Source organism: Nuphar pumila, chromosome 2, assembly GCF_984573655.1.
Source record: "Nuphar pumila chromosome 2, dmNupPumi1.hap1.1, whole genome shotgun sequence".
Classification (NCBI taxonomy): Eukaryota; Viridiplantae; Streptophyta; class Magnoliopsida; order Nymphaeales; family Nymphaeaceae; genus Nuphar; species Nuphar pumila.
This window is the reverse complement of record NC_143250.1, coordinates 12,082,433-12,109,630: the sequence shown is the minus strand read 5'-3', so window position 1 is coordinate 12,109,630 and position 27,198 is coordinate 12,082,433. Positions and strand designations below refer to the sequence as shown.

Below are 27,198 nucleotides of genomic sequence, written 5' to 3'. Positions count from 1 at the left end.
AGGAAATATCTTAGTAAGCATGTGCATACAAATGTCGACATTCTTCTCAATATTTAACTAAGAATAGTCGGCTTGACTTCTAACCTGCACTTGGTCCTAAGCAAGATGATCATGGCACCACATCAATATAAGACCAAAAAAAAGGCTTTCATGTGATGGCTTTCAAATTTTCAAATCAGTATAAATCAACCAAGATGCTGCATAAGATCAACAGCACAGTTGTATGGTTCTCATCGGCACTATCTTGTTCTCTCTGATAGGCTGAGGAGAAAACTGTCGATTTTCTGATCGCCGGAAGGTACAATCGGCTGACCTATGCCCTATTCGAGAACCTCTTGCACACCACTTTTATCAACACACACATTTTCTCTGCAATTAGGCCGAGATGACCACAGTTGCTGCCAACCCCACCAGGGTGCTCCTTTGCCTTGTGTTGCTGCTTCTGCCTCTTGCAGTTGTTGCAGGTGGCGCGGATTCGTGTGACTCCGGCGCGGAAGCCGACAGTTGTCGCGATAAAAACCAGGCATTGAAGCTCAGAATAGGGGGCATCTTCCTGATCCTGGCAGCTGGTGCAATTGGAGTCTGCATTCCTATTGTGGGGAAATCACACCCCATGCTCTCTGCAGAGGGTGATGCTTTCTTTGTTATAAAGGCATTTGCTGCTGGAGTCATTCTTGCCACAGGCTTCATCCACGTTCTTCCCGATGCTTTCGACAGCCTCGGGTCGCCGTGCTTGAAAGAGAATCCATGGTCTAAGTTCCCTTTTGCCGGTTTCATTGCCATGATAGCAGCACTAGCAGTACTCATGTTGGAGACAACTGCTTCTAGTTATTATAGAAGGGTTGAGCTAAGCAAGGCTGCACCAGTTGGAGAGAGTGACCTGGAAGGGAATGGAACCATAGGAGAGATGCATGTTCATACACATGCCACCCATAGTCATGCACATGGCACTGGCCCTTTCCATGCCACCACCACAGAGCTCATGCGCCACAGAATCATTTCCCAGGTTATTACAGAGATCTTTAATATCTAATGAGCAATAGACATCTTGTTTTGGTTAACAAACTGATTTTGGCATTAGTTTGGGTTTTCTATGAATTATTTCTACAAAGGATGCTTGATGAACTAATTCATGGTTTAGTTTCTACTGTGCTTCAGGAATTGTTAAATCATATTCATCGGGAGAATACTTGTGGAGTTTTACACTGCCAGACACTGAAACAGGGCCATGGTTAACCTGGAACATCGCAGCCCATGATGGGACATCTGAATAGGGATGGCAGTGGACCTGGGAAACGGGCCCCACCCCGCCTCGCTCCATTTGGAACAGGGACGGAGCATATGAAACGGAGATGGAGGCAGGGATGGAGGTTAAAATCAAAACCCGTGTGGAGATGGAGGCAGGGATCCCCGTCCTTGATCCCCCCCATGCCCGTCCCACCCTATTCCCAATCCTTCTTTAAAGATGGCAGTGGACCGAGGGGGAAACGGGGCCCGCCCTGCCTTGCTCCATTTGGACCGGGGATGGAGGACATGAAACAGGGATGGAGGTTAAAATCAAAACCTGTGCGGGGATGGAGGGTACGATTTTTAAATGGGGGCGGGGGTGGAGACTTTGTCCCCGGCCCGGGTCAACTGCCATCTCTACATCTGAACCATAACAGTGGTTTCTCCTCGTTATTTAAAAACAAAAAAACATATTGGCGCATTATAGATGATAATTCAAGAAGATAACATGTTTAAATTAGTTGTTTGATGGCTACTTCTTGCTAAGAAGATTTTCTTTGGAGCTTTGTGGTTGTTAATTTAATAAGATACCAACTTTGTGGAAATTGGTTGCTTGCAATGGCCACTTTTTGGCAAGCAAAAGTTTTCCCCTTGGGAGTGTAATGAATCAAACTTGTATTCATAAACAAAGAGAAACTGGGATAATGTAACTGAGATATCAGCATGAATTTTTGCAGGTGTTGGAATTGGGTATTGTTGTCCACTCTGTGATTATTGGGATTGCCATGGGGACTTCTGACAAACCATGCACCATCAAGCCTTTAATGGCTGCCTTGTGTTTCCATCAGTTCTTTGAAGGGATGGGTCTCGGTGGGTGCATAGTTCAGGCAAGTTACAAAAGACCTTCATATTATTTTTGTTTATAATCCTATGATAATAACTTGCAATTGTTTTTTGATTGTTAACTCCTCTGATAATAAATTCCTGTATAATATTGTTGGTAATTTGTTGATTTTCTCATGCCAACCATGGCCTTGTTGTAAATATTATATAGCTGAAAGATGATGAAATTATAGGAAAGGCTGTATATAATTGTATGAGAATTTACTATTTCTCATCGAACTGGGATGGGGGCAAACCGTCACATGAGACAGGAACGCGTATCCAGTAGCCCTCACAGAAACAGACGATGTGTCCCTTTCATAAAAGTAGCCAATGACTTAACCTCCCATCTTCAAAACTCACCAACCAAATAAGCCATTTATAATTGAAAATCATATTTTTGTCTAGCCCATTATCGCCTCTCCTTTTTGTGTACTGAGTTTTATATGATCCAATTAACCACTTTTAAGAAAAGAACGCACGTCCAATACTGAAAGATGGAGCTATACGCCATTCAGTTATGGGATTGAGTATTTTCAAAGTACTCAGTCCTTTTGCAGGAGGAGGGAGGCCTGGTCTTATGTCAAGCTGAAGGCCCAGGATCGAATCCCTCTGTCACAAGGGGCAGCTGTTGTTGTTGTTCTGTTAGGGGCCCGCCTAACCCCAGCTTGCCTTTTGAAAAAAAGAGGGAAGCGTGGGAACCCTTGTAAAGGAGAGAGGATCAGGTCCAAGGAGCCTTTGACAGAAAACTGTCCAAGACATATTAGATGGCCGTTGATCATGGAGATGAATGGCACAAAAGACTCGTCTAAAAGGATGGTCTTCACCTAGATGTGCCCCACAAAAATTTCTGATGCCGTTCACTTTTGCTTTTGAACGGCATCATTGACAAATTTGTTGGCTACAAACTGTCCAAAACAGGAGCACGAGTAGGTTCTTTGTGTTGTCCAAATAATAGAGACTTTGGTTGAGCTATCGAGGCCTGAGTCAGGGTCGGGTGCAATATGATTGCACAAATATTTGTGCATTAAGCACCTGATTGCCCTCCATCAAGCCTCGGTATCACAACTGACAGGCCATGTCCCCAAGATGGAGGGTGATCAGGTGCTTAATGCCCAAATATTTGTGCAATCATATTGTACCTGATCTTTTCACTCGAGGCTCGGTATGTGCTATGTCAGGATTTGAGAACACCGGGTGATTTGCCTGCGCATGTACCCAAGATTGCCCATCATTTGGCCACACCACACGGGTGGGTCGCATATAATAAGGGCAACTTTGCATGGCATTGCTGATACAACTCTGAATTGTCAATCACTGAATCTGCTCTCTTAAAAGAAGCACTCTCTCTGATGACTGCATCCATGTTTCAAGCTTTACCATGACTCACCTTATAGATATACATAATGCTAACCGATCAACAGTAATATTCAATCTCCACTGTGCATCTCACTTGGGAACTACGAAAGTGGGCCCGTTCACATCTCCATCAAGTAAGATGTGTGGTGGGGATTAAATGTAACAAAATCCATCGTATACAATGTGATCTGCTATCCGGCAACTTCATCTTGTATGAGTATGTGCCTATCAATCCTTTCCATTTCACCAAACTTGAAAGGACAAAAAAAGGATTCACATGGATGGTTTCCACCTATGATCGTTGATAGTTGAATCCTCAACTTGGCAAGGGGGATCAGGTGCAATGTGATTGCATACTTTTAGTCTGTTGCTGCACCTGATCACTATTCATGTTTGGGATACAGTGGGGCATGGAGAGTGATAAGGTGCAGCCTCATGCTAAAAATGTGCAATGTAATTGCACCTTATCCTCCCTTTCAACTTAATTTGTCATAAATTCACCAACAAACTTTTCTTATACGCATGAAATGATATTCTTTCACAAGGTACTTGTTTACCAATATTGTTGCTTAAACTTAATTCAAGTTTTTCCACATTACTAAAAGAAAAATGTGAATGATGTGTTTTCAGGCAAAGTTTAAGCTTGGATCTACAGCTTTAATGGTCATCTTCTTCTCCCTTACTACCCCTATTGGAATAGCGTTGGGGATAGGGATATCATCTGCATACAATGAGAACAGCTCGACTACTCTTATAGTGGAAGGATGCTTCAACGCTGCGTCTGCTGGAATACTCATTTATATGGCTCTTGTTGACCTACTTGCTGTTGATTTCAACACCCCCAAGATGCAGAGTAGTGCAAAACTTCAACTCATTACCAATGTTTTCCTCCTCCTCGGAGCTGGCTTAATGTCTCTCATTGCCAAGTGGAACTGAGGGATTACACTATGATTGAATGGGAAGAGGACGACCAACATTTTCAGAAAGAACCATTTTCCCTTATACTATAGAAAACCAACTGATGGTTGAAAGATTTTCTTTTTTTGTATATCAAACAAAGGATTTCTTCTTCTTTTTATTGGCAAGCCGGGGTTAGGCAGGCCCCTAGCAGATTACCAGATTACAAGAATTTCTGAAATATATGTATTGCACTAGTGAAATTTACATGAGTACTAGCTTTTCCATGTTAATGATCAGCTAAAGTTGATCCATGATCAAGGTCCCAACGAAATTTTATGGTCATTATTAATAAATAAATAGTATTAACCTTCAAAGCTACTGACGGCGATGGTAGGGCAGGGACACAGTGAGACACCCTAACAATGTGCCTATGCACTGGCTCGGCCAAAAAAGTTTTAATGCGAGTGTTCTCTAGTTAATTTCAACAATCTTAAATCAATTTTTTGTGTAGTAAAAGGGAGGTTTAAGAACCAGGCCGAATCTGGTTACGAGGAGACCACATTGGTCGTTGGGGCATTTCACCAAACAGTTGGTGGGAGACCCAAACGACACAATAACGTGTGGGCTGTTCAGTCCCAACAAGAGAAACTCGTGAAACATTAATCCCTGCCCAAATACAATATATATTGACTGTTTAAATTCAGAAAAAAAAAAAACAGATCCACATAGTTATCATTTTAAGCACAAAATTCAGTTCTAAACAAATTTAAACTTGACGCCCAAAATTGATTCACGTCCAAACTATTTTTACAAAAAATCAAAGTGAAACAGAAACAACTCAAAAATGAATACCGGCTCTAACAAGCACAACGGGTGTCCAACAATAGGAGTTTTATCATCAATCAGTGGTATGAATTAAAGAAAAACAAACACCCAAAAAATCTGAACCAAGCAGGGTTCAGCTGGTTTGCTGGCGCATTTCACCAAACAGTTGGTGAGCGACCCCGACAACCCCGGAACAAGATATAGGTGTAAATAGACTTTATCAAAACAATATATCTCACTTTATCCAGCTTTCTAAATGTGGGTGCATCCAAAACACCTGCTATGATGTCATTTGTATGACACAGGAAAGGTATAACACATTCCATGCATGTGAGCACATTTTGCAAAAAGCAAACATGCATTGACCGAAGCAGGTTATATGTTCCCCCTCCGAACAGGGCATCTCTTGCTCGGGGGTCCCAAAAAGCACCATGTATTTAAGTCTCGTATCTCCATGTTTGTCAGCATTAATTAGCATTGGAGTTTGATGCGATTACAAAGACTTAAGTACCCTCTCCTTCATTGGTGCCAAAAAAAATAACGATTCTAGAAAAGGAGTGATTGTAAAGACTTAAGTGCCCCAAAGATGATTATTTAAGACTCAGTCTCTGCACTGCAGGATTATCTGAGAAAGAAATCTCTCCTGGAAGAGGCCATGAACATCAACCCTCTGACTCTCTCTCTCTTCTCTTTCTGCTTCTGTGCACATCGAGCAGAAAATCCTACATTGCTCCATCAAGCACCGACTGACCTGCACATTGACTATTGTGTTGCCTGATTCAGAGTTTTTACCTTTACAGGAGGAGGGTTTGGGGGCTCCTCCCAGCGTGGATAGCATCATTCAACTAAATGAGTTATGGATCCTGATTCAAAGTTTTTACCCATACAGGAGAGGGGTCTGGGGGCTCCTCCCAGCGTGGGTAGCATCATTCAACTTGAAGAGTTGTTGAGCCTGATTCAGAGTTTTTACCCTTACATAAGGGGGGTCTGAGGGCTCCTCCCAGCGTGGGTAGCATCATTCAACTTGATGAGTTGTGGAGCTTGATTCAGAGTTTTTGCCCTTATAGGAGGAGAGTTTGGAGGCTCCACCCAGCGTGGATAGCATCGTTCAACTTGATTCATTGTGAAGCCTGATTTAGAGTTTTTCTCTTACAAGAGGGGGGGTCCGGGGGCTCCCCCACAACACTACAAAAGTGTAGGCATTGGGAATGTACATGGAAGTACACCTGACAATGTTCCGGTAGAAGGAATGTAGTTTAATAATGAGGAAGTTGCATATAAATTTTATAATGATTATGCCATAAAACTTGGCTTCAGTGTGAGAAGGTTTTCTTGGTCAAAAAATGCACAGGTAGGGGTGGCAATTTCTGACATGACCCGCCAACCCGCCTCTTAGGCGGGTTCGGGTTGGGCTTAAGCCAACCCGTTTAATAAACGGGTCGACCAGCGTAACCCGTTTATTAAACAGGTCGGGTTTGGGTTGGGGGTATGCCAACCCGCCAACCCGGCTGACCCGTTTAATAAACGGGTTAGGCGGGTGGGTCAACCCGCCAACCCGTCTGCCCGACCCGTCAACACGCCAACCCGACCCGTCAACCCGACCCGCCAACCTGCCTACCTGCCAACCCGATCCGTCAACCCTCCAATCTGACCCGCGAACCTGAAAACCCGTTTACCCGACCCAACCCATTTATTAAATGGGTTGGCGGGTCGTGTCGGGTTACCCGTTTATTAAACGGGTCGGGTTCGTGTTTGCCACAGCCGACCCGTTTAATAAACGGGTCGGGTTCGGGTTGAGGTATGCTGACCCGCCAACCCGACCCGATTGCCACCCCTATGCATAGGGTGTCGTGGTGACAAAGACATATGTTTGTTCTAAGCAAGATTGGAAGAAATCAATGGGAAATCCAACAAGGAGCATGCCAGAATCAAGATGTGGATGTCAAGCGAAAATGGTGTTGTGCAACTCAAATAACACAGAATAATAGGGATCTGGTTTTTAGTTAAAATGGGGAATGAAATGACAATAGAAATCACTGAAAATTTACAAGAATAAATTAGACTCAATAACAAAGACACTACTTTTTACGGATTTGGAATATGATCTCCGGTTTGGGAGATATGGCCATGACAAGTTGGTCGTAATTCGGGTAGCGATTTACAGCGATTTGCTTACTGAATAACACTACAAATCGCTATAGTGATTTACGGAAGACACTACAAATCACTATAATGAGATCCAACAACACTATAAATCGTTGTGGGGCTCGTTGGAGACCCAATAATACTATAAATCGCTATAGTGATTTGCGAAAGACACTACAAATCACTGTTGAAAGGCTGGATAACACTATAAATCGTTGTGGGGCTCGTTGGAGACCCAAAAATACTAAAAAACGTTGTAGGAAAGCCTGACAATACTACAAATTGTTGTTAGAAGGCCGGATAATACTATAAATCGTTGTGGGGCTCGTTGGAAACCCGAAAACACTATAAATCGATGTAGGAAGGCCCGACAATACTACAAATCATTGTTGAAAGACCGGACAACACTATAAATTGTTGTGGGGCTCGTTAGAGACCCGACAACACTAAAAATCACTGTAGGGGAGTCATTGAAAAAATCGTGGGAAAGAAATAGAAAAAAAAAATATAAAAATCGTGGGACCGGGTGTTACGAAAACCTCGAGCAAGAAACAACCGAAGGAAACATGAGCCCCACGATTAAACAAAACGCTTTATTGCTCTTTTTCGATAGTTAAAAGAGGAAAATAAAATAAAAAATTTATATAAGGCCCCAAAAAAATTTGGTCCGGGGGCGCTGCCCCCTGAGCCCCCCATCAAGGGTGGCCCCCCTAGGACCCCGGCCCGCTGACCGCGCAGCGGGACCCGCGCCGGGGGGGAGCCCCTAGACCCCCCTCCTGTAAGGGCAAAAACTCTAAATCAGGTTCCACAACAAATCAAGTTGAATGATGCTACCCACGCTGGGAGAAGCCCCCAAACCCCCCTCTTGTAAGGGCAAAAACTCTGAATCAGACTCTACAACGAATCAAGTTGAACGATGCTACAGTCAGTGTGTAGGTCAATCGGTATTTGATGGAGCAATGTAGGATTGTCTGCTGGATGTGCACAGAAGTAGAAAGAGAAGGAAGAGAGAGTGAGAGGGTTGATGTTCATGGCCTTCTCTAGGGGGAACTATTTGCCTCTCTTGATTTCTTCTCTAGAGAGAGAGAGGGTTTTACAGTGTTTTACGGAGAAGGAAGAAGAAGAAGATGGCGATGAAAAGTTCAAACAGACATTTTTGATGGCTCAGGTTTGTTTCGCCGGATGACCATCGGATCGCCGGCTCACCATCATTTCGCCGGATCACCATCGGTTCGTCGGCTAAGGTTTGTTTCACTGTGTAGACTTTGAAGAGTCAACATCATCCTCGATTTTCTGGATGAAAGACATGTTTGTCCTTTTTTTTAACCGTTTGTTTTCCTTTTTTGAATGAAGGACATTTTTATCATTTTCTCAAACCGTCGTTTTATGGCAAGAATAGCAAGAAAGAGTACTTAAGTCTTTGCAACTGAACCAGACTCCAATGCTGAGTGATGACAACATACACGGGAATACGAGCCCCATGTGCTTATATACGTGGTGCTTTTTGGGACCCCCGAACATAGACGTGGGATTCAGTGAATCATCGGGGTGAACATACACCACCCTCCCTGCATTGACTGTTGAATATTGTGAAATTACGCAGAGTCTACGGCTGGTAAAGGAATCAACCTTGGGTTGTTCGAGCTGGGCTCATTAAGGTGCTCCTCGTCTCAGGCACGACTTGTGATCTCATCACAAACTGAGTTGAGTCTGAGATCATGTTGAGCCAAGATTTACAAGTTGGCTTAGCTCCTGCTAGGAAAGACCTTTACTGGCGCTAACATAGAGCCAGTAGTTTCGACAATAAAAGTGCTACCGGTAATACATTTACCGGTGCTAATGCATAACGCTAGTGAATGAGTTTTTAGTGCACTATAATAGTGCAATGAAAAAAAAAGCCGTTTCTAATGCTTAACAAGCACCAAAAAATGCCTTTTCTGGTGCTAAAATAGTAGCTGAAAAGATGCCTTTTATGGCGCTAAAAATAGCACCAGAAAAAATGCCTTTTTTGGTGCCAAAATAGCATTGAAAAGGCATTTTTCTGATGCTATTTTAGCACCTGTGATAGTTTTTTCATTAATTTATTTATTTTTAAATAGTGCTTTTTGAAAATTTTATTTTTATGTGATTTTTGAAGCTTGACAGTATATAAAAAATGTAAAGTATATGTATAATATATGTATAAAATAAATATAATATGCATATTATGTATATAATGTATCATAGTTTAAAAACTCACTCGGTCAACTCAGCCCGAATCACCCAGTAACTAGGTCAAAAAACATGTTGAACTCGTATATATATAATTTGAAATATAATATAAATATTAAGGATATTATATATAAAAATATAGTTATACATGTATTAATAAAATTATACATTAAATATATTATAAAAAAATATTATATAATACATATTATATATAATATATTGATAAAATACTATAAAATATAGATAGTATATATATATTTATATAAAATATAAAATTAACATGACCCGGCTGAGTCGAGCCGAGTTTCAAATCACTGGGTTTTAAAACCATGTAATATATATAAAATATAATATGTAAAAACGAGCCACCATCGTGCAGGGCACCCTGCTGGTTGGCCAACAGGGTGGTTGTGAGGGTGCTGAGATGTAAGCACCAGATCAAACGGCGCTGATGCATGGGTGTGTCCGTAACTTTCAGAGGCGGACCACGTAAGGCAAGGTGGTCGTGGGGCTCCACTCGGGGTTTTCGTAGGCTATACAAGCCTCGCCAAGAAAACTACTACAGGAGAGTCTTAGTATGCATGTGTATACTAATGTCGAATGTGCATGCTAAATGTCGACATTCTTCTCAATACTTAATTAGAAATAATGGGTTGACTTGTAACATTAACGTGCACTTGTTTCTAAGCATGATCGCGTTGCCAGATCACTGTGGAAGAAGAAAAGGTTTCCATTGTCATTGCTTTGGAGTTTCAATAATCAAATATAAAACCAGATACCTATATAAGATCAACAGCATAATTGGTGTATGATTATCATCTTCCCAGTGGGTGGCTACAGCCTACCTTGTTTAGACAGATTCCATCATACACAAGTTTTTTCTCTGCAATCAGGCCGAGATATATGACCATAGTTGCAGCTAACTCCACCAAGGTGCTCCTTTGCCTTGTGCTGCTGCTTCTGCCTCTTGCAGTTGTTGCAGAAGGTGGGGATTCCTGTGATTCCGATGCCGAAGCCAACACTTGTCGCGATAAAGACCAGGCATTAAAGCTCAGGGTAGGAGGCCTCTTCCTGATCCTGGCAGCTGGTACAATTGGAGCCTGTATACCCATTGTGGGGAAATCACACCCCATGCTCTCTGACGAGAGTGATGCCTTCTTTGTTATAAAGGCATTTGCTGCTGGAGTCATTCTTGACACTGGCTTCGTCCATGTTCTTCATGATGCCTTTGACAGCCTCGGGTCACCGTGCTTGAAAGAGAATCCATGGTCGATGTTTCCTTTTGCTGGTTTCATTGCCATGATGGCAGCACTGGCAGTACTCATATTGGAGACAAATGCTGCGAGTTACTATAGCAGGGTTGAGCACAATAGGGCTACAGCAGTTGGAGATAATGAGTTGGGAGGCAATGAAACCGTAGGAGAGATTCATATTCATACACACGCCAACCATAGTCATGCACACGGCTCTGGGCCTTTCAACGGCACCACATCTGAACTCATGCGCCATAGAATTATTTCCCAGGTTATTATAGAAATCTTCACTACCTACTGATCCATGTCACATGGATACGTCTCCTACGGTTTCATATATATATATATATATATATATATATATATATATATATATATATATATATATATATATATATATATAACATGTTGAAATTAGTTGTTTGATACCACTTCTAAGCAAAAGATTTTCTTTGGAGATTTCAGTTTTGTAGTTGTGGCTTCAAGAAGATAAACTTTATGGAAATTGGTTATGATGGCCACTCCTTGTTAAGGGAAAAGTTTTCTCCATGAGAGTGTAACAAATCAAAATCAAGAGAAAGTAGGATAATGTAACTGAGATATCAGCATGATTTTTTGCAGGTGTTGGAGATGGGTATTGTGGTTCACTCTTTGATTATTGGGATTGCCATGGGCGCTTCTGACAAACCATGCATCATCAAGCCTTTAATGGCTGGCCTTGAGTTTCCATCAATTCTTTGAAGGAATGGGCCTCGGTGGGTGCATAGTTCAGGCAAGTTAATACTTTCTTCACAATGTTTATAACTCCGTACATTTTTTTCTATATAATGTCAGTAAATAAGGCTGGTGTAGATTTCTCCAATCAATTATACGTACAATCTAGTTGGGATCTCATGATGCAAGTTGTCTTGACTCGAACAAACCTCAAAGATGTGTTTAATTAGCATGGTCCATTTAGCGGGAATAAGCCCTTGGATTTTTTTTTTATAACTAAGTAAATCCCTCACCAAAAATTGGTTCACTTAATGGGCCTGCCTCCCTGCAAGGCAAAACTCCGGGTTGAATACATGACCACCCAGCCTTGCGTGCCCCAGCCATGATAAAGCAATGGCAGTCCCCATGTGCTAGCGGGATTTGATCCCTGGCCTTCAACTTGACATATTTTCCAGTAAACCACATGGGTAACCATTGCAGTGCTTTCTTTGGATCATTTTCTTGATGAAAATATATTTTATGGCTCAGAAAATTTTAGTGTATTTATGACTATGTATTTTTTTTTGGCATCTGAGAAAACATGTACACACATTGGGTTCCAACTATTTAAAAGGAAATTCCTACCAAACAAAGCATGTCTATGAGGTTAGATTTAGCAAGAAAATAAAACATGTATAAAAAAAGAGCTCTGCCAAGTCAATTGTAAGTGCAATCGATTGTAGCAAACATTAACCCCGGAAGTCATGACCTTATTGTATATAAGTTGAAAGATTATGATATCATAGAAAATTAAGGCACTTTTGCATCACCCCAAGCTCATACAAGGGCAAAAAACGGTTTGAAACTATTTGCTAAATGCATCCATATATATAGTATGAGAATTTACTAATTCTCATCAAACTTAACATGGCTCCAATGTTCGGTTCAAAGATGTTCGACCTGTGACTCCTTGTGAATTAGTTGAGGGCAGATCAGGTCATATTGTATATAACGTATTACTGCTGGTTATATATTCAATCTCCACTGTACACGTCCCTTGTGAACCATGCGTCTCACTTGGAAATCGTGAGATTTGTGCCCACACGCATCTCCATCAAATGAGATGTGCGGTGAGGATTAAATATAACGGATGAGTTAGTTAAATACAAGATGACCTGATCTATTGGGTTAAAACCTCGTGCATATAGGAACCTTGTGTTAAATGACAACAAACTTTTCTTATAATATGAGTGCATATGCGTCAAGTCTTTCATAAGGCACTAGATTAGCAATTTGGTTACTTAACCTTAATTCAAGTTCATTAGCCTACACTGGTAAAAGAAAGTTTGCATGTTCTACGTGTTTTCAGGCAAGATTTAAAACGAGTTCCACAGCTTTAATGGTCTTCTTCTTCTCCCTTACTACTCCTATTGGAATAGGAGTTGGGTATAGGGATATCATCTGCATACAATGAAAACAGTTCCACTACTCTTATAGTGGAAGGATGCTTCGACGCTGCATCTGCTGGAATACTCATCTATATGGCTCTTGTCGACCTCCTGGCTGCTGATTACAACACCCCCAAGATGCAGAGCAGTTCAAAACTTCAAATCATCACCAATGCTTTCCTTCTTCTTGGGGTTGGATTAATGTCTCTCATTGCCAAGTGGACCTGAGGGATTACACTGTGTTTGAGTGGAAAAAGGGCCACCAACATTTTCAGAAAAAAACATTTTCCCTTACATTGTACAAAAAAAAAACTGACGGTGGAAGGATTTCTCACTTTCTTATACACCAAAATAAAGGATTCTGTGTTGTGTTGCAATAAATGGAAGTTGGTGATGCTGCGGCTACTTTGTGTTATGGATTTTCTGCTTTTTCCTCTTCTACAGCTTGCTGTCTTATATTATTTTATTTTTGCTTACTGACTCACTGCTGTAAATTTTTTTTGTTTTTCCTTGTGGTATTTTCTTTGTGAGAGGCTGACACTTTAGTCGCATTCCCTTTGTAACTGCATTTATGCATCTGTTGATATTTAATGCATTTTCTTTCAAGAGAAAAAAGCATGCTGGTTTTTTGCATTTCAATAATCTGTAATGATGATGACAAGGTTCAAACATAATTTTATGGTCATTATATTATCAAACAAAACCTTATTAATTTGAGCAAAGCTACTTTCTCTAGCAATTATTGGATTCTTACTTACTATTTGCATTATGATGACTTTTTTTTTTTTTAAGGTAAGATATCATTATAGATAAATAGTTACCTGCACAGCAAGCAAGTGATGAGCTGTGAAAGGGAAACAGAGAACAGTGAAAACAGCAAAAAACAAAACCAGGGGAAAGGGAAACAAAAAAAAAAGTCTAAAAACCGCAGAACAGAAAACAATTTTGTTTGCCCAAAAAGCAGACCAACATGAGTTCCAGTCCGCTGAGTCCCAAGTGTAATCAGCAGCATCCAAAAGTATAGTATTCCACATCAGCGTCTCCTAAAAAAAACCCGCTGAGCATGAGCACAGCTTGCGCAATTTAGAGAAACCAGCAGCGTCATATCATGGAAGCGCTCGACAGTTTCCTATCCAATCGGTGGGTAAGCCAGGCCATTTGCAGCGTGCCCTTTCCCGAACCTCCCAACGCAGTTGATTGAATATCCCTTCACGATTGATGGAAGATCCGTTGATTTCTCACAAGCCCTATGAGCTGCCAAGCTGACAAAGCCAAACCCTCCAAATAAATGTCCAACGAGGGCCCTAGAATTCAAGTGAGGAGCAATCAAACATCTTTGGGAAAGGAGATGCTGTCCTTATTGGAAAACTGATCAGACCAAGCCGTACACAACCATGAGCGAATGAAAGCGCGATTCCAGAAAAGGAGGGAGGAAGACTCCTCACGATAGCAAAGGGAGCAACCACTAGCTAGGTGAAACCCACGTTTCTTGAGCTTAATCTCCTTGTTCAAACCATCCTAGAGAATTCTTCAACCCATTAAAGACCCTTAAGCGGGGGGCCAGCAGTCCATAAGGTGTGCCTAGGGAACCAAGATGTCCCAATAACAACCTCATAAGAGCAGTCCATTACTGAAATACCAAGTCCAACGGCTCCCTGCGCAAAAGAATGTCCCACTCTTCCCTACTTGACCAAAGATCATGCACTTTACCAAATTTAACTCTAGCCGCATAGTATAGGGCAGGAAATTGGTCTCAAAGTTTGATCTCTCCACACCAAACATCTTGCCAAAAAAAGTATCATCTTCACTTCCCACATTAACCTGGATAGCCTCATTAAAATGGTCAAGCACCTTAACCCACCCTTTCCATATCCCAGACCCAGTCTTCCATTTATGATTTTTGGTTCATCCTCAAGACCATCCTCTCAAGCCATATTTCTCTGAGAAGATTAAGCTAAGAGTGTCACTCCCCCCTACAAATTCTCCATGACCATGTAGCTCGCCGACGATACAAAGCCGGAGCGTTTGACTGTTCACGTCCTCCTCAACGTGAAGTTAATCGGAACCGTCCCTTGATCCATTAGGAACGGCTGCAGCGCAGACCTGGTCTACCCCAAGATGAATTGAAACTGACGAGGGGCCTTTCTTCAGCTGAGCCTCCGGAATCGAATACTGTCAGGGAGGAAGAAGAACACGGGTGTAACAAGGAACCCGACTTTAATAATCTCATAATAAACAGGTAGGAGTCCTCCTAACAAAGAAAAAAAACGAATCACATGTTATGGGCCATTGATTTTTGAAGCCTTATAAAAACATGGCTACTTTTCGTAATCAGGTTATTCAATAGTCGATTCCTATTAAGAAAAGAATGTAGTTCACATCTGTAAAGTTAGTTTCATGAAAAACTGAAAAAAAAAAATGTCAAAAAAGTTGTTTCTGCCTCATGCAATGTCACCATAACTAGATGTTATCCCTGGGGCCTGAGCACGTATCAAATGCTGTTAAAACACATTAAAAAAAAACGCAGATAAGAAAACCACGGAATGGGAAAAAATGGGAGAATGCATCTTCATTTTACCCCTTTCACTTTAAAAAAATAACGAGTTTTCTAGAAAACTCTCTCTCTTGATTCAGATCATTCTGCTGACTGGCAGGACTGGTTCCTGGTCGGCCGGTATTCCAGCAACACCCAAAACGATGCTCACCACCGGATTTTCTGGCAGGGAGAACCTCTCAGAGAGGAGGAGGCCGTAGGCGGAGCCGTATGGACATTTCTCAGTCAGTAGGTGGTGAGGAAATGGCTGCATTTCTATTTTCCTTTTTTTTAGTTTTTCACATTTCCAGGCCGGTGGCATTCTCCAGGCCATTTCCAGGCCGGCCTGAATCAGCAGAGAGAAAGAGAGAGTGAGTTTTCTGAAAAACTATGGCTTTTTTAATGTAAAAAGGGTAAAATGAGGATGCATTCTCTCCGTTCTCAAAAGTTGAACTGGTACATGCCATGGCATACTCCCTGGAACTGCTCTCCAAAGCCACGTATCAAACACGCCCTAATAGCACGCTTAGGCAGGTCCAAGAAAGACTCCAAACAGGACCTAAAGAGGCTGTCACACGAAGAAGCAATGGAAAGGCTTGCCCCTTCAGGACAACTTTAGCCCAAATCGTTTCTGCCATTCAGCAGGTGATCAACAAATCATGCTCCCAATCTCATATTTAAGAATGCCAAGGTTCTGCAGCTTGAGAGAGAGAGAGTGTGTGTGTGTGTGCGTGTGTGTGTGTGCGTGTGTGTGTGTGTGTGTGCGCGTGTGTGTGTGAAGACCAAATTCAGAAGTGAAACTAAAACGAGGTTGTGACATTAATGAACAGAGCCGATGCTTTTGGCTACATAAGTTCTGCCTAGAAGCATTTGTCAAAGGGGGATGGTTCAAATATAAACCTGTTGTGTAAGAAAAAGCAAAACAAATATCGAAAAAAAAAAAAAAACACAACCATCCTCATACGTGACGGAATGACCCTTAAAAGGGAACAGAGCAGTCTGAAATTGAATCTAACAGTTTGTATACAAAAGATCCGCACAAAAATGCACTTCTCATCTACTGGATAAGTAGAATAATGAAGGTTGCAGCTAACTAGAGAAAGCTTGTATATCATAACCTAAAAAAACATAATCACATAACGATCTAAAAAAAATACTGTTTGACGTACACAATGAAGGTCCTGATGGGTGCTGCTAGCCAGTAACCAAACAAAATTCGAAAATAAAATTTGCCGCATAATTAAGCTCGAAATCAGCATGCAGCAAGCCCCACCATGGCTCGGAATTCTCCCGCCTCCATGTTTTCCACCCACATTGTATACATGGAGTAAGTGATACAACACCAGTGGATGACATGCATGTGAAAGAAGCCACCAAAATGTGGAACTCAGTCAGAAGTTGGATTTTCCAAATATCTGCAGGAAATAAAAAAAAATGAACAAGAAAAAAGAAAAGAGTAGGAATCTTTGTCTTATTGTTCCATGTTACATTAAATCAGAATACGCTGTGTAAGCAAAAGATTACCCCCGTCAAGAAGTCTTTTGAGAGCTTTGGGCCAGCACTCGTTGCCTTGTCAGAAACAGGTGGTATTTGAGAAAACTGACGGATGACTTTTGTTTCTTGGCCCTGGCCAACATTATCCGAAGTTGTGGAATCTTCAACGACCTTTTGCTTCTGTTACAATTTTACAGCATGACGAGGAAATTAACGGCCAAGTATAATCCAACAACTACAGAACTATGATGATGGTGGTCATCTCAACAGTAGAAGTTATTTTCCCAAATATCAATAAACTAAACATAATTTCCATGAGTTTTTTTTACCATGAAGTGCTGTTCACTACAATATTTCTACCCTTCCTAGAAGACAAGTAAAAGGCTTTCTGAACACCTTTTAAGTCACCAATTTAAGAAAATTTAAACAAGATTAAACCTCTCTCTCTCTCTCTCTCTCTCTCTCTCTCTCTCTCTCTCTCTACTTGTACTCTGAACTGTGCACAGTCACCATCTAGATGGCGGCTGTCTTACTCTTATGTTCCTCTCTCATCCAATATTCGGTTGGATGTATTTTGGTAATGTTGAATGATAAATGTTCTCTCTCTCTCTCTCTCTCTCTCTCTCTCTCTCTCTCTCTCTCTCTCTCTCTCCACGGGTGTATGTGCACATTCTCACACAAGTGCATCACGAAGTGATACATATGCATGTTTTCTAACACCATCAGGCACTAGCGTGTACAATGCACCTCACTACTTTCCAACCAAACTGCTTTATACCTATGTCACCTGGGTACAGGTGCGGGTGCAGGTATGGAGGGTACGACATGGCAATTCAAAAAAATGTGGGTACGGGAACACAGATAAATATATAGTATATATCTAAAATATATATTAGATATCTAAAACATATACTGAAAATATATATTATATATCTAAAATTATATTATATATTGAAAATATAATATATAATATAATATAATATAGGACACGGAAAATGCCGTGTCCAGGTACCAGTACCCATGTCGATACGGGTACAGCACCCTAGGTGCCGTGTCGCGGTAACATAGCTTTATACTGTATTGATCAAAAGAGTGATGTTTGGTGGCCCCAGAATTGACCTATCTAGGTTGAAAGCTTTTCTTTTGGGGGTTCAATGAATTAGGTTAAGGCATTATCTCCCATCAGTTTTCTGCAAGGGTATAACCAGATACTTGTGAAGAAAAATAAAGAATGGTTTCCTCAACATGATAAGGAGATTTGCAGGTACGAATGAAGACAAGCAAATAGCAAGAATATCTAATAGGAAAGCTAGCCAATTGAAAAAAGCCACAATGTGCAAACCATGGTTGCCAGTTGAGGAAGCGGGAGCGGGAAGCGATACGGGAAGCGGGAGCGGGAAGCGAGGCACTTTCAAAATTTTAGGAAGCGGGGAAGCGTGGGACCACTTAGGAGCGATTCGGGAAGCGTCTCGGAAGCGACCTAGGAAGCGTCTCGGAAGCGACCCAGGAAGCGTCTCGGAAGCGAGGGGGAAGCGAAAAAAATAAAAATAAAAAATAAAAAATACAAAAAATTTGAAAAAACAGGGGAAGCGAGGGGGAAGCGTGGGGGAAGCGTGGGGGAAGCGTTGGGGAAGCGTGGGGGAAGCGCGCTTCTCATTAAAGGGAAGCGCGTCCCCCATTAAAGGGAAACGCGTCCCCCATTAAAGGGAAGCGCGCTTCCCAAAAAAGGGGGACGCTTCCCCCCACGCTTCGGAAGCGCGACATTTCGCGCTTCCGAAGCGCGCTTCGGGGAAGCGCGCTTCCCCTTTTAGCTAGGCGCTTCCGGTAACTCTGGTGCAAACTCTTCAAGGTAGATATAAAATAAGCTCAGTATATAACAAATACAGTGAAGAAAGGGACCCTAGAAATGATCAGGCATGTGCATGAACCTCTCTCCCTACTCTGTTGTATTATGTCAATAGAAGCTTCTTTTTATTGCTATCAGAAGGTGCAAACATTTCATATCTAATATATAACAGCTGATTCTTCCTATTACAGAGAAATTTACTTTTTTGTTTTCTACACATAGATCAAATGTCAGAGAGGTTGAAGAGGAGATCATAAAGATGAATTAAGAGAAAGATGCAATTGTCAAGGAAATATCGAGAAAGATGAGATAAAAAGGAAAAGGAAAAGGAAAACCAGTTAAATACTTGTGAGATTAAGAAGACTAAAATAAGAAAAGCTAAGCAAGGGTTAAACCTACAAAACCTGGCTTTGAAGGTTCTCATATCACAAAAGAACTTTGAACAAGCTAGAATTAAAACTTTATTTAATTCCATTACGCATCTTACTGCCTTCCCGAATCAATGGATCAATCATTAAAGTTTCAGGAGGTACAAATTGGCAATCTTCACAGGAAGTTTCCATAGGTTCATAGGTTTTGGTTAAAGCCATCTAAGTACAGTTTCTACTCTAGGTTCTTCATGTTCATGGTCCCGGCTAAAGCCATTTAAATCACAGTTTCAACTCTAGGTTCTTAATGTTCATGATCGTTCAAAGTAGACTTGGAGAGAAGTTGAATGTCATGTAGAAAATGTATGTCCTCAAGGAAAAAAAAGTTCCCATGTTCTAAATTGTTAATGAAAACAGAGAAACTCTGCAAAAAGGAAGAAAATTTAATTCAAAAGCTCATGTTTTCAGTGTATAAAGAATCAGAATATGCAACTAGAATCAACAATCTCTTGCAAAATATTGCCTCTGCATTCAACCTAACCCCATTACCAATTTTCTCTTCTTCATTCACAAGTGTATTGGATACCTAGTTATTCTTTAATCATATCAATGTGCGGTGTGCAATGAGGTGGCTGGATGGACAAGTCATAATACTATCATTACCTGAAGCTTACAGGGGTTATCTCCAGCTTACCTACCCAAAAAGAAAAGCTCTCTGAAATGTATTAAATACTAAGGTGCTTACAGCAAAGCATTATACAGTCATTGAATTCTATAAGGCCTGTCGAATGCATACATGGCCATAGCATTGGTCAAAGCTTCTTCTGGGATTGGTTACCACAAAGATAAACAAATATATACTGACTACATATAAACATTAGGCAAAAATTATAAAGCCTTAACTTGGAGACTAAGAACAACAATTAACTTGCTTGAACAGAAAAAAAAACCCCATATCAATCCGAGATTACCTTCTTAGCACGTTCTTGCATAGCAGTAAGGGCACGTGATTGATCAATCTTGGCTAGGTAGAAATCGCGTTCCTTCCTGGCAGCAGATATTTCTAGAACTAACTTCTGCTCTCTGTCAGCTTTCTTTCTAGCTGCATTAAATAATTTTTGTGATCAGCACATCTAGACGCTACCTTGGAAACATTCAAGCAAAGAAACATGCCAAGTAAATGGGCTTTACCCTGCTCATCTGTAAGGTGGTCCCAATTAAATCCACTAAGATATTTAATGTTCCAAAGATCATAGTAGAATTGTGACCGCTTCTTCCCACCTAAGCACATAAGAAACCATTTCAGCCAAAATACCTCCTAAAAATTAGAACTTTAAAGCACAAACTTCCTTCCACACATATCTAGTAGTCATAAGAGAAGATACATATTTCATGTTTCATGCCTTTGTTCAGCTTTATTCATCAAAATAATGATCAAACATTTTATTTATTTAAGCTTGATGCACGTAATTGACAAATAAACTTATTTGTGTGTGTCATATAGGGATCAGATACAAATAAGTGAACCACCCTCTCACTAAGACTATCATATAAATGGTGGCATGTCAATCACAAAAGCAATAGTCTCTGATAACAAATTCCTCAAAAGACAGAATACTGGTGCACCTGCTTGTGACTATGAAACATAAGTCCCACAAAATGTCTAAACTTGTGTTTTCTATCAAAAATCATCCACTAAAAAATTGTGCCATCCAACTACATAGAGGTCAAAAAAGCTATGAAACCTTCTCTTTTATGTCTCTACCAAAAGCTCATTAATCAACTTCTTGATGATGATGGCAGCAACAGCGACAATAAGTGACATCAAAGATTCTTGATTATGTTAAACGTCACCATTATAGGATTGCTGGTGCAGTGGTGCACCTGCTTGTGACCATGAAACATAAGTCCCACAAAAAGTCTAAACTTGTGTTTTCTATCAAAAATCATCCACTAAAAAATTGTGTCATTCAACTACATAGAGGTCAAAAAAGCTATGAAACCTTCTCTTTTATGTCTCTAACAAAAGCTTATTAATCAACTTCTTGAAGATGATGGCAGCAACAGCGACAATAATCTAAACTTGTGTATGCTTTTCGTTTTCCATCAGAAAGACATATAAATCCCTATTATTTTTGGTCTGTGTCTTTCTTTTTTCGAAGAACATTATAGTTGCTGTTTATCATAAGCTTCGCTTAATATAATCATCTTAGCAAGCAAGCTTTCCATCATCCTCCACTGGGTTCCAGAAACTATTCTAATAGGGCAGATCAAACAGTAATGGACCCAAAAGATCTGGAAACTATTATGTGGTTACTCTCGGCATTATAAACTCATTAAATTGAAGATTGAATGTGACATCAGTTGCCCCTTAATAGAGTAAAACAAACCTTCTGTTTAACAACTATATTTTCAAAATTGCAAAACTGAAATTTGCATTAGAATTTAAACTTAAAATCAAAAAAAGATAAACGATTCAGATGCATACCTATCTGTTCACCATTCAGCATATGTGCCACCATCTTGGCGACACTTTTCTTTGCAAACTCAACCCACCTAAGATATATTAAAAAAGACACACAATCACCAACAGCAAGAACTAGTAAAATTCAAAGTGACCAACAATGGAAACTTCATTTAGTGCCACCAAAAAACACCAATTCACAATAACTGCATGTCTTCCCTTATCTATCCACTTTCATAACCCCCAAAATAAAATAAAAAAAAGTTGATAGCACGATATAGTGAACAGCAATTGGCATTTCAAGATCACTATAGAAACAAAATTCACAGCAACACCAACAATCATAGAAAGAGATCTTCCCATTAATACGGTTAAATAGTGCACACACCCTTCAGAGAATTGCTGACCTCGATGCCCACCAGAGCTTTTCCGCCGCACTTGGGCAGCAGGATCTGTTGAGTGAATCAAACGGGCATATGAGCTCAATCACCATTGCAACAAGACAAGGCAAACTTGGATTGAATTGTTCATGGCAAGAGCAACAAAACACACAAACATATATGCAAAACGCACCTTCCGGCATGAGGTAAATCCGCAGGACCTCACCATACTGGGAGAGTATCTGGCGGAGTTTGTGAGGGTCCATTTGAGGGGGAACGCGACTCAAGTAACAAACGCCGCGCTTGCTCACGGCGTTCATGTCCCTTAGCAAACGCCTCTTTCTCTTGGCCTTGGTGAGCCTTGCCTTTTCTTCCTTAGTTGGTGATTGCAAAACCTCCCTTTTTTCCTCGGGAATGGCAGTGGTGGCACCACCACCGGTGTGCTCCGTGTTGTTCTTGTCCATTTCAACCGAGAGAGTGATCTTTCTCCCAAAATAAGGATGGAAACAAAAAAGAAATGAGATAATCACAAAACAGAATCACCCATCAAACGAAACCACGCTTTAGTGATATTCTTGACCCCATTTTCAAATTAGTTTATTCTGCAGCAGCAAATGCTAGTCACAATATGGGTTTGAAAGAAGCTGATTTATTTATTAGTAACGCCGAAGTCAACAAAAGTGTTATCGTCAAAAGGTTAAAACTGTGAGCGTAGGGACGTAGTTACACATAAAAAGACCCACTTGTCATATAACTATTGTATTGAGCGAAAGAACTAACTTCACTTCGAAAAATATTTAATTTTCAAAACATTACTTTTAGTTTATAAAGATAATATTGGTAGGTAGATATGAGACAGAAAATAAATCCACTTGGTTTCAGACTTGGTACAACCCCAAGTCGTAAGGAAAATCAGGAAAAACTAGGAATTTAGAGAGAGAGAGAGAGAGCACCTCCTTGCTGCTGGAAAATACCCCTTCAATCGTTTGAGGGATTTCTCTCTCTCCTCACCAGCACCAAGTAGGGTTGTCAACAGGTAGGGGACCTGACCCATCAAGGTGTACCCAAACCCACCCAAATATAATTTGTTGAGTTCAAGTTCTACCGAATCACGAAAATGAAATCCCAAACTCGGATCCATATAGTTTTATTCTTCAGGCCTTCACCAGACAAATATTGGTCTGTTTTGTGGAACTGAAAATTGAATTTCTGTTATATGGATCCTATAGGCTAGTGGCAGAGCTAGGAATCTAAACTAGAGTGGGCACAAATGCACAGTGAAAAGGAAAAAATAATTACTAATAAACTATATCAACAACATGTTTCCAAAAAAAATCAAATAGTCATTTTAAAGCATTAATGTGTATTTTTTTTTTATTTGTTACACGGAAAAACCTGGACCTGATAGCAAGTAGATGTGCAATCGAACCTCCGGGGGATGAAACTTCGTGGCTAGGACCCTCACCCCCAAGGCCTATGTTGGGCTTCCGCTTATGGCATTAATGTGCATTTGTATAATAACATAGTTGAATGAAACATATTTGATTATTTCTCTAATCAAATCACTAACCAACCAAAGTTTTTCAAAGTACTCCTAAAAAATCATATACTAATGATTACTAACAAGTATTTAAGAAATGAATAAGAATTTGAATCAATTCAAATATTCAAGATATGTAAATAGAAAATAATGAAGTTTATAAACATACCAATGAAGTTAATGAGAGCCCTCGATGATATAGTCTCCTAGAGCTTTTTGATAATGAAGTCCCAAGTTTGAAATATCAATCCAATGTCTACATTGCAAAAATATTTGAATGGTCAAACTACCTCCATAAACTATAGATATATCGAATACTAAAACAAAACAGGAAAAAAACATAGAAAAATCCCTCAAATCATAACAAAAATGCAAGATGGAATCACGATTATTGATGTTTGAAACACACAAAAAAAACCCCAATCCTAATAGAAATCAAACATAGAATCAAGACTATTACTAATTGAAATGTTAATTGAAAAAAAAAACATGGAAAGACTTTGAGGCCTTAAGTAAACATTCATGTCATTTGAAATGATGCAAATCAAAATTTAAACCTTAACAAAAAGCATAGATCTCTCATTTATGCTAATTGATTAAAAAGAAAAAAGAAAAAAAAATCTAACCAAAATGAAGTATTTATTCCAGGGTTACAGGAAACGCTATAGCACTCAAGGAAGTGTGTTTCCCCGAAACGCGTTTCGAAAGTGCAAAACGCGTCGCTTTCAAAATGCAAAACGCGTCGCTTTCAAAATTCGCTTTCCACTATCAAGAAGTGAATTTTCTTTTTTGGGCGGTTGGAACCTTTAACAAAAAATTTTTTGCCCAATATCGGGAAAACTTGATTCCTATTCGCTTACCACTATAATCCTAGGTCACTTCCCTCTTCGCTTCCGGTTCGCTTTCGAGACGAGTCCCAATTCGCTTCTAAGTCGTTCAGCGTTTCTCGCTTCCTAAAATTTTAGAAGTGCCTCGCTTCCCGCTTTTGATTCTCATTCTAGCCTCCTAGACTGGCAACTCTGATTTATTCTTCATGGATTCATGTTTAATGCTAATTGAAAAATAAAAACACATAAACCCTAAAACTATAATTTAACATTCATGTCATTTTAAGAAATATGAAATCAAAACCCTAATTTTTATAAACCCCTAAAATTCTAACTAAAATCAAGCATGTGGAATCATATTTAATGTTGATTAAAAAAACACAAAAATGCCTAATTAAATATTCATCTGATTACCAAAATAAAAAATCTAAATGCTAAGTAGCAAAAAATGCAAAAAGTCCCCAAAACCTAATTAAATATTCATGCTATTTAAAAAAACTAAATAAAAAACATCAATCCTAACAAACAACATTCGTATATAGGGTAACTGAAAAAAAAAACCTTAAAATTCTAATTAAAATCAAGCATGTGGAATCATGTTTAATATTGATTGAAAGAAGAAACACAAAGAAATACATAATTAAATATTCATTTCATTTAAAAACCAAAATAAAAAAATATAAATGCTAATTAGACAAAAAAACACAAAAGACCCTAAAACCTAATTAAATATCCATGCTATTTAAATAAACTAAATAAAACATCAATCACGACAAACATCATTCATACATAGGCTAATTGAAAAATAAAAAATAAAACCCCTAAAATTCTAACTAAAATCAAGCATGTGGAATCATGTTTCATGTTGATTAAAAAAAATACACAGAAATGTCTAATTAAATATTCATGTCATTTAAAAAATAAAAATCAAATACCTAAAAGCTAATTGGAAAAGAAACAAAAAAACCTTAAAACCTAATTAAATACTCATGCTATTTAAAATAAATGAAAATATAAAACCTAAATACTAAGTCATCATTCATAGATATGCTAATTTAAAAAAAAAACTTAAAATTATAAGTTTCTAACTAAAATCAAGCATGTGGAATCATGTTTAATGTCGATTGAAAATAAAAAATACAGAAATACCTAATTAAACATTCATCTCAATTGAAAAACCAAACCAAAACCTAAATGCGAATTGAAAAAAAAAAGCACAAAACCCCTAAACCCCCAAAAAACAATACAAGAAAGAAGAAGAAGAAGAAAATACCAACAGGCACAGCCACACTGTAGCTTGCCGCAGTGCCGAAGAGGTCGCCGGATGCAGGGCGGGTGCAGGCGGCACGCCTGAACCCTAAGCCCGACCTTCGATCGAGAGAGAGAGAGAGAGGGGACCTGACAGAGGGGTGTGCGGCGATGCGCCGGTGCGCCAGAGCCGGATGCCGCCGCCGGACGTCGAATAGCCGAAGGCAGCAGGCCGGAACTCGGAGAGAGAGAGAGAGAGAGTAGGGTCGGCGTCGGGAGGCGGGGGGCATATTGCACTAGGATTTGGGTCGGGCCCGGGTGGTGCCCAAGTAATGTGTATTCGCAGTCAGGTGGGCGCTGATCACCTTGACCCGATACCATGTGGGATGATTTTAGGGTCAAGGGTACCAGCCCATTCTAGCCTCAATGTAGCTCCGGCCCGGTAGGTTGGATCCAGGAAAAGAAATATACAAAATTTGGCTGCCCCAGATCTAAATCAATCCTACTCCTCAATGTATTTTAAGATCCCAAACCCGACCAGTTTACATCTCCGTTATTTGGATCCGTACTACCAATGCTTGTGCACGACTCGTGGGTTTTTGGTTGCAGCACGAGTTCGCAAGTAAACGAGAAAACACTAATATCCTAATTGTCAGCCATTTTAAGTGGTCAAAATATTATGATATTTTTATTTTCTTTTTTGAAAAAAAATCATATGTGAAAGTAATTATCTAAGAGATATAAAAGGGCTATTAGAGGACATGAAATTCACAAAGAAAACTTAAAACCATAACAAATGCCATCTCTTCAAAAAAGAGAAAAAAATGACATTAAAAGTGGCCAACACTCAAAATAGAGACAACCCTCGGATCTAAATAATGGATCCAGTGTAGTCGTAGAGTCTTACACTGAAATTCAGAGAATCACACCATGGTGGGCTCATAACTCATAATGTATGAGTTAAAACTCGATTAAAACTTCATGAATGGGATTAAAAACCTCGTTCAAGGTTAGGATAACATATACCCAAAGAAAATTTTTCTAATATTTTCATATGTTATTGCACGAAGGCATGAATTAGATATGGCACGAATCATGCATAAGGACATGTGAGGGTTATTTTGTGAGAAAATGACACTAGAATGTGACCTATAACTTTAATAAAAAGATAAGCCTGGGACCACGGGTTTAAATGAGGCACCAATGAAATTGGACTCTCAGAGATAGTTGGTTTTGTATTGATCTCAAAGCGATAGCTAGGTCTATCCTGATCTCATGTTTTCCTTGGAGAGAGAAATATAGTACAAACCTCATAGGGTATTGTGATATTAGAGAACTATGTGCGCCTAGTTCTCGCCCCACAGAGGTTATGGGGACAAGCCTACCCGAAAATTCACACGGTAGGGCAAAAAACTCTACAGAGTGAGAGAAGATGACATCTTTGTTTTTAGAGCGGGCAGCATACGCAGGCATAGGCCATTACGAGGACTTTGTGTCTATCTCACAATCGCTGCATTACAGGATTGATCGCTTGGGATAGATCCAGTTAAGGCAT

General features: G+C 39.9%; 2 protein-coding genes and 1 pseudogene across 4 annotated transcripts; 2 read left to right on the top strand and 1 right to left on the bottom strand.

Annotated features, from left to right (window-relative positions):
- Positions 1-385: 385 nt before the first annotated feature.
- Positions 386-4,404, top strand: LOC149844778 (zinc transporter 3-like). Its single transcript, XM_089986215.1, has 3 exons — positions 386-1,006; positions 1,965-2,114; positions 4,099-4,404. The coding sequence occupies exons 1-3, from the start codon at positions 386-388 to the stop codon at positions 4,402-4,404; spliced, it is 1,077 nt and encodes a 358-aa protein (XP_089842341.1).
- A 6,048-nt stretch (positions 4,405-10,452) lies between these two features.
- LOC149844777 (zinc transporter 5-like) lies at positions 10,453-13,171 on the top strand (annotated as a pseudogene).
- Positions 13,172-16,449: 3,278 nt separating this feature from the next.
- Positions 16,450-25,913, bottom strand: LOC149844776 (RNA-binding (RRM/RBD/RNP motifs) family protein). Of its 3 annotated transcripts, none has more exons than XM_089995270.1 (9): positions 25,669-25,913; positions 23,738-23,824; positions 22,222-22,510; positions 22,037-22,100; positions 21,673-21,740; positions 20,376-20,465; positions 20,156-20,286; positions 17,001-17,150; positions 16,450-16,891 (listed from the first exon to the last, which is right to left on the bottom strand). In XM_089995270.1, exons 3-9 carry the CDS (start codon positions 22,490-22,492, stop codon positions 16,868-16,870), a joined length of 798 nt encoding a protein of 265 aa, XP_089851396.1. In that variant the 5' UTR covers positions 22,493-22,510; positions 23,738-23,824; positions 25,669-25,913; the 3' UTR covers positions 16,450-16,867. The 3 variants fall into 3 exon arrangements, with proteins under 3 accessions (XP_089851396.1, XP_089851397.1, XP_089851399.1); XM_089995271.1 differs by having other exon boundaries at positions 25,673-25,913; XM_089995273.1 differs by lacking the exon at positions 23,738-23,824.
- Positions 25,914-27,198: the final 1,285 nt, after the last annotated feature.

Bases quoted from the DNA above. Each gene is read 5' to 3' on its own strand.
- LOC149844778 (XM_089986215.1), top strand. From the start codon at position 386: ATGACCACAGTTGCTGCCAACCCCACCAGGGTGCTCCTTTGCCTTGTG. The intron at 1,007-1,964 runs GTTATTACAGAG...GAATTTTTGCAG, and splicing joins GCCACAGAATCATTTCCCAG to GTGTTGGAATTGGGTATTGT. The intron at 2,115-4,098 runs GCAAGTTACAAA...ATGTGTTTTCAG, and splicing joins TCGGTGGGTGCATAGTTCAG to GCAAAGTTTAAGCTTGGATC.
- LOC149844776 (XM_089995270.1), bottom strand. From the start codon at position 22,492: ATGGACAAGAACAACACGGAGCACACCGGTGGTGGTGCCACCACTGCC. The intron at 22,101-22,221 runs GTGCGTTTTGCA...TTCACTCAACAG, and splicing joins GATTTACCTCATGCCGGAAG to ATCCTGCTGCCCAAGTGCGG. The intron at 20,287-20,375 runs GTAAAGCCCATT...TATTTAATGCAG, and splicing joins CCACCTTACAGATGAGCAGG to CTAGAAAGAAAGCTGACAGA.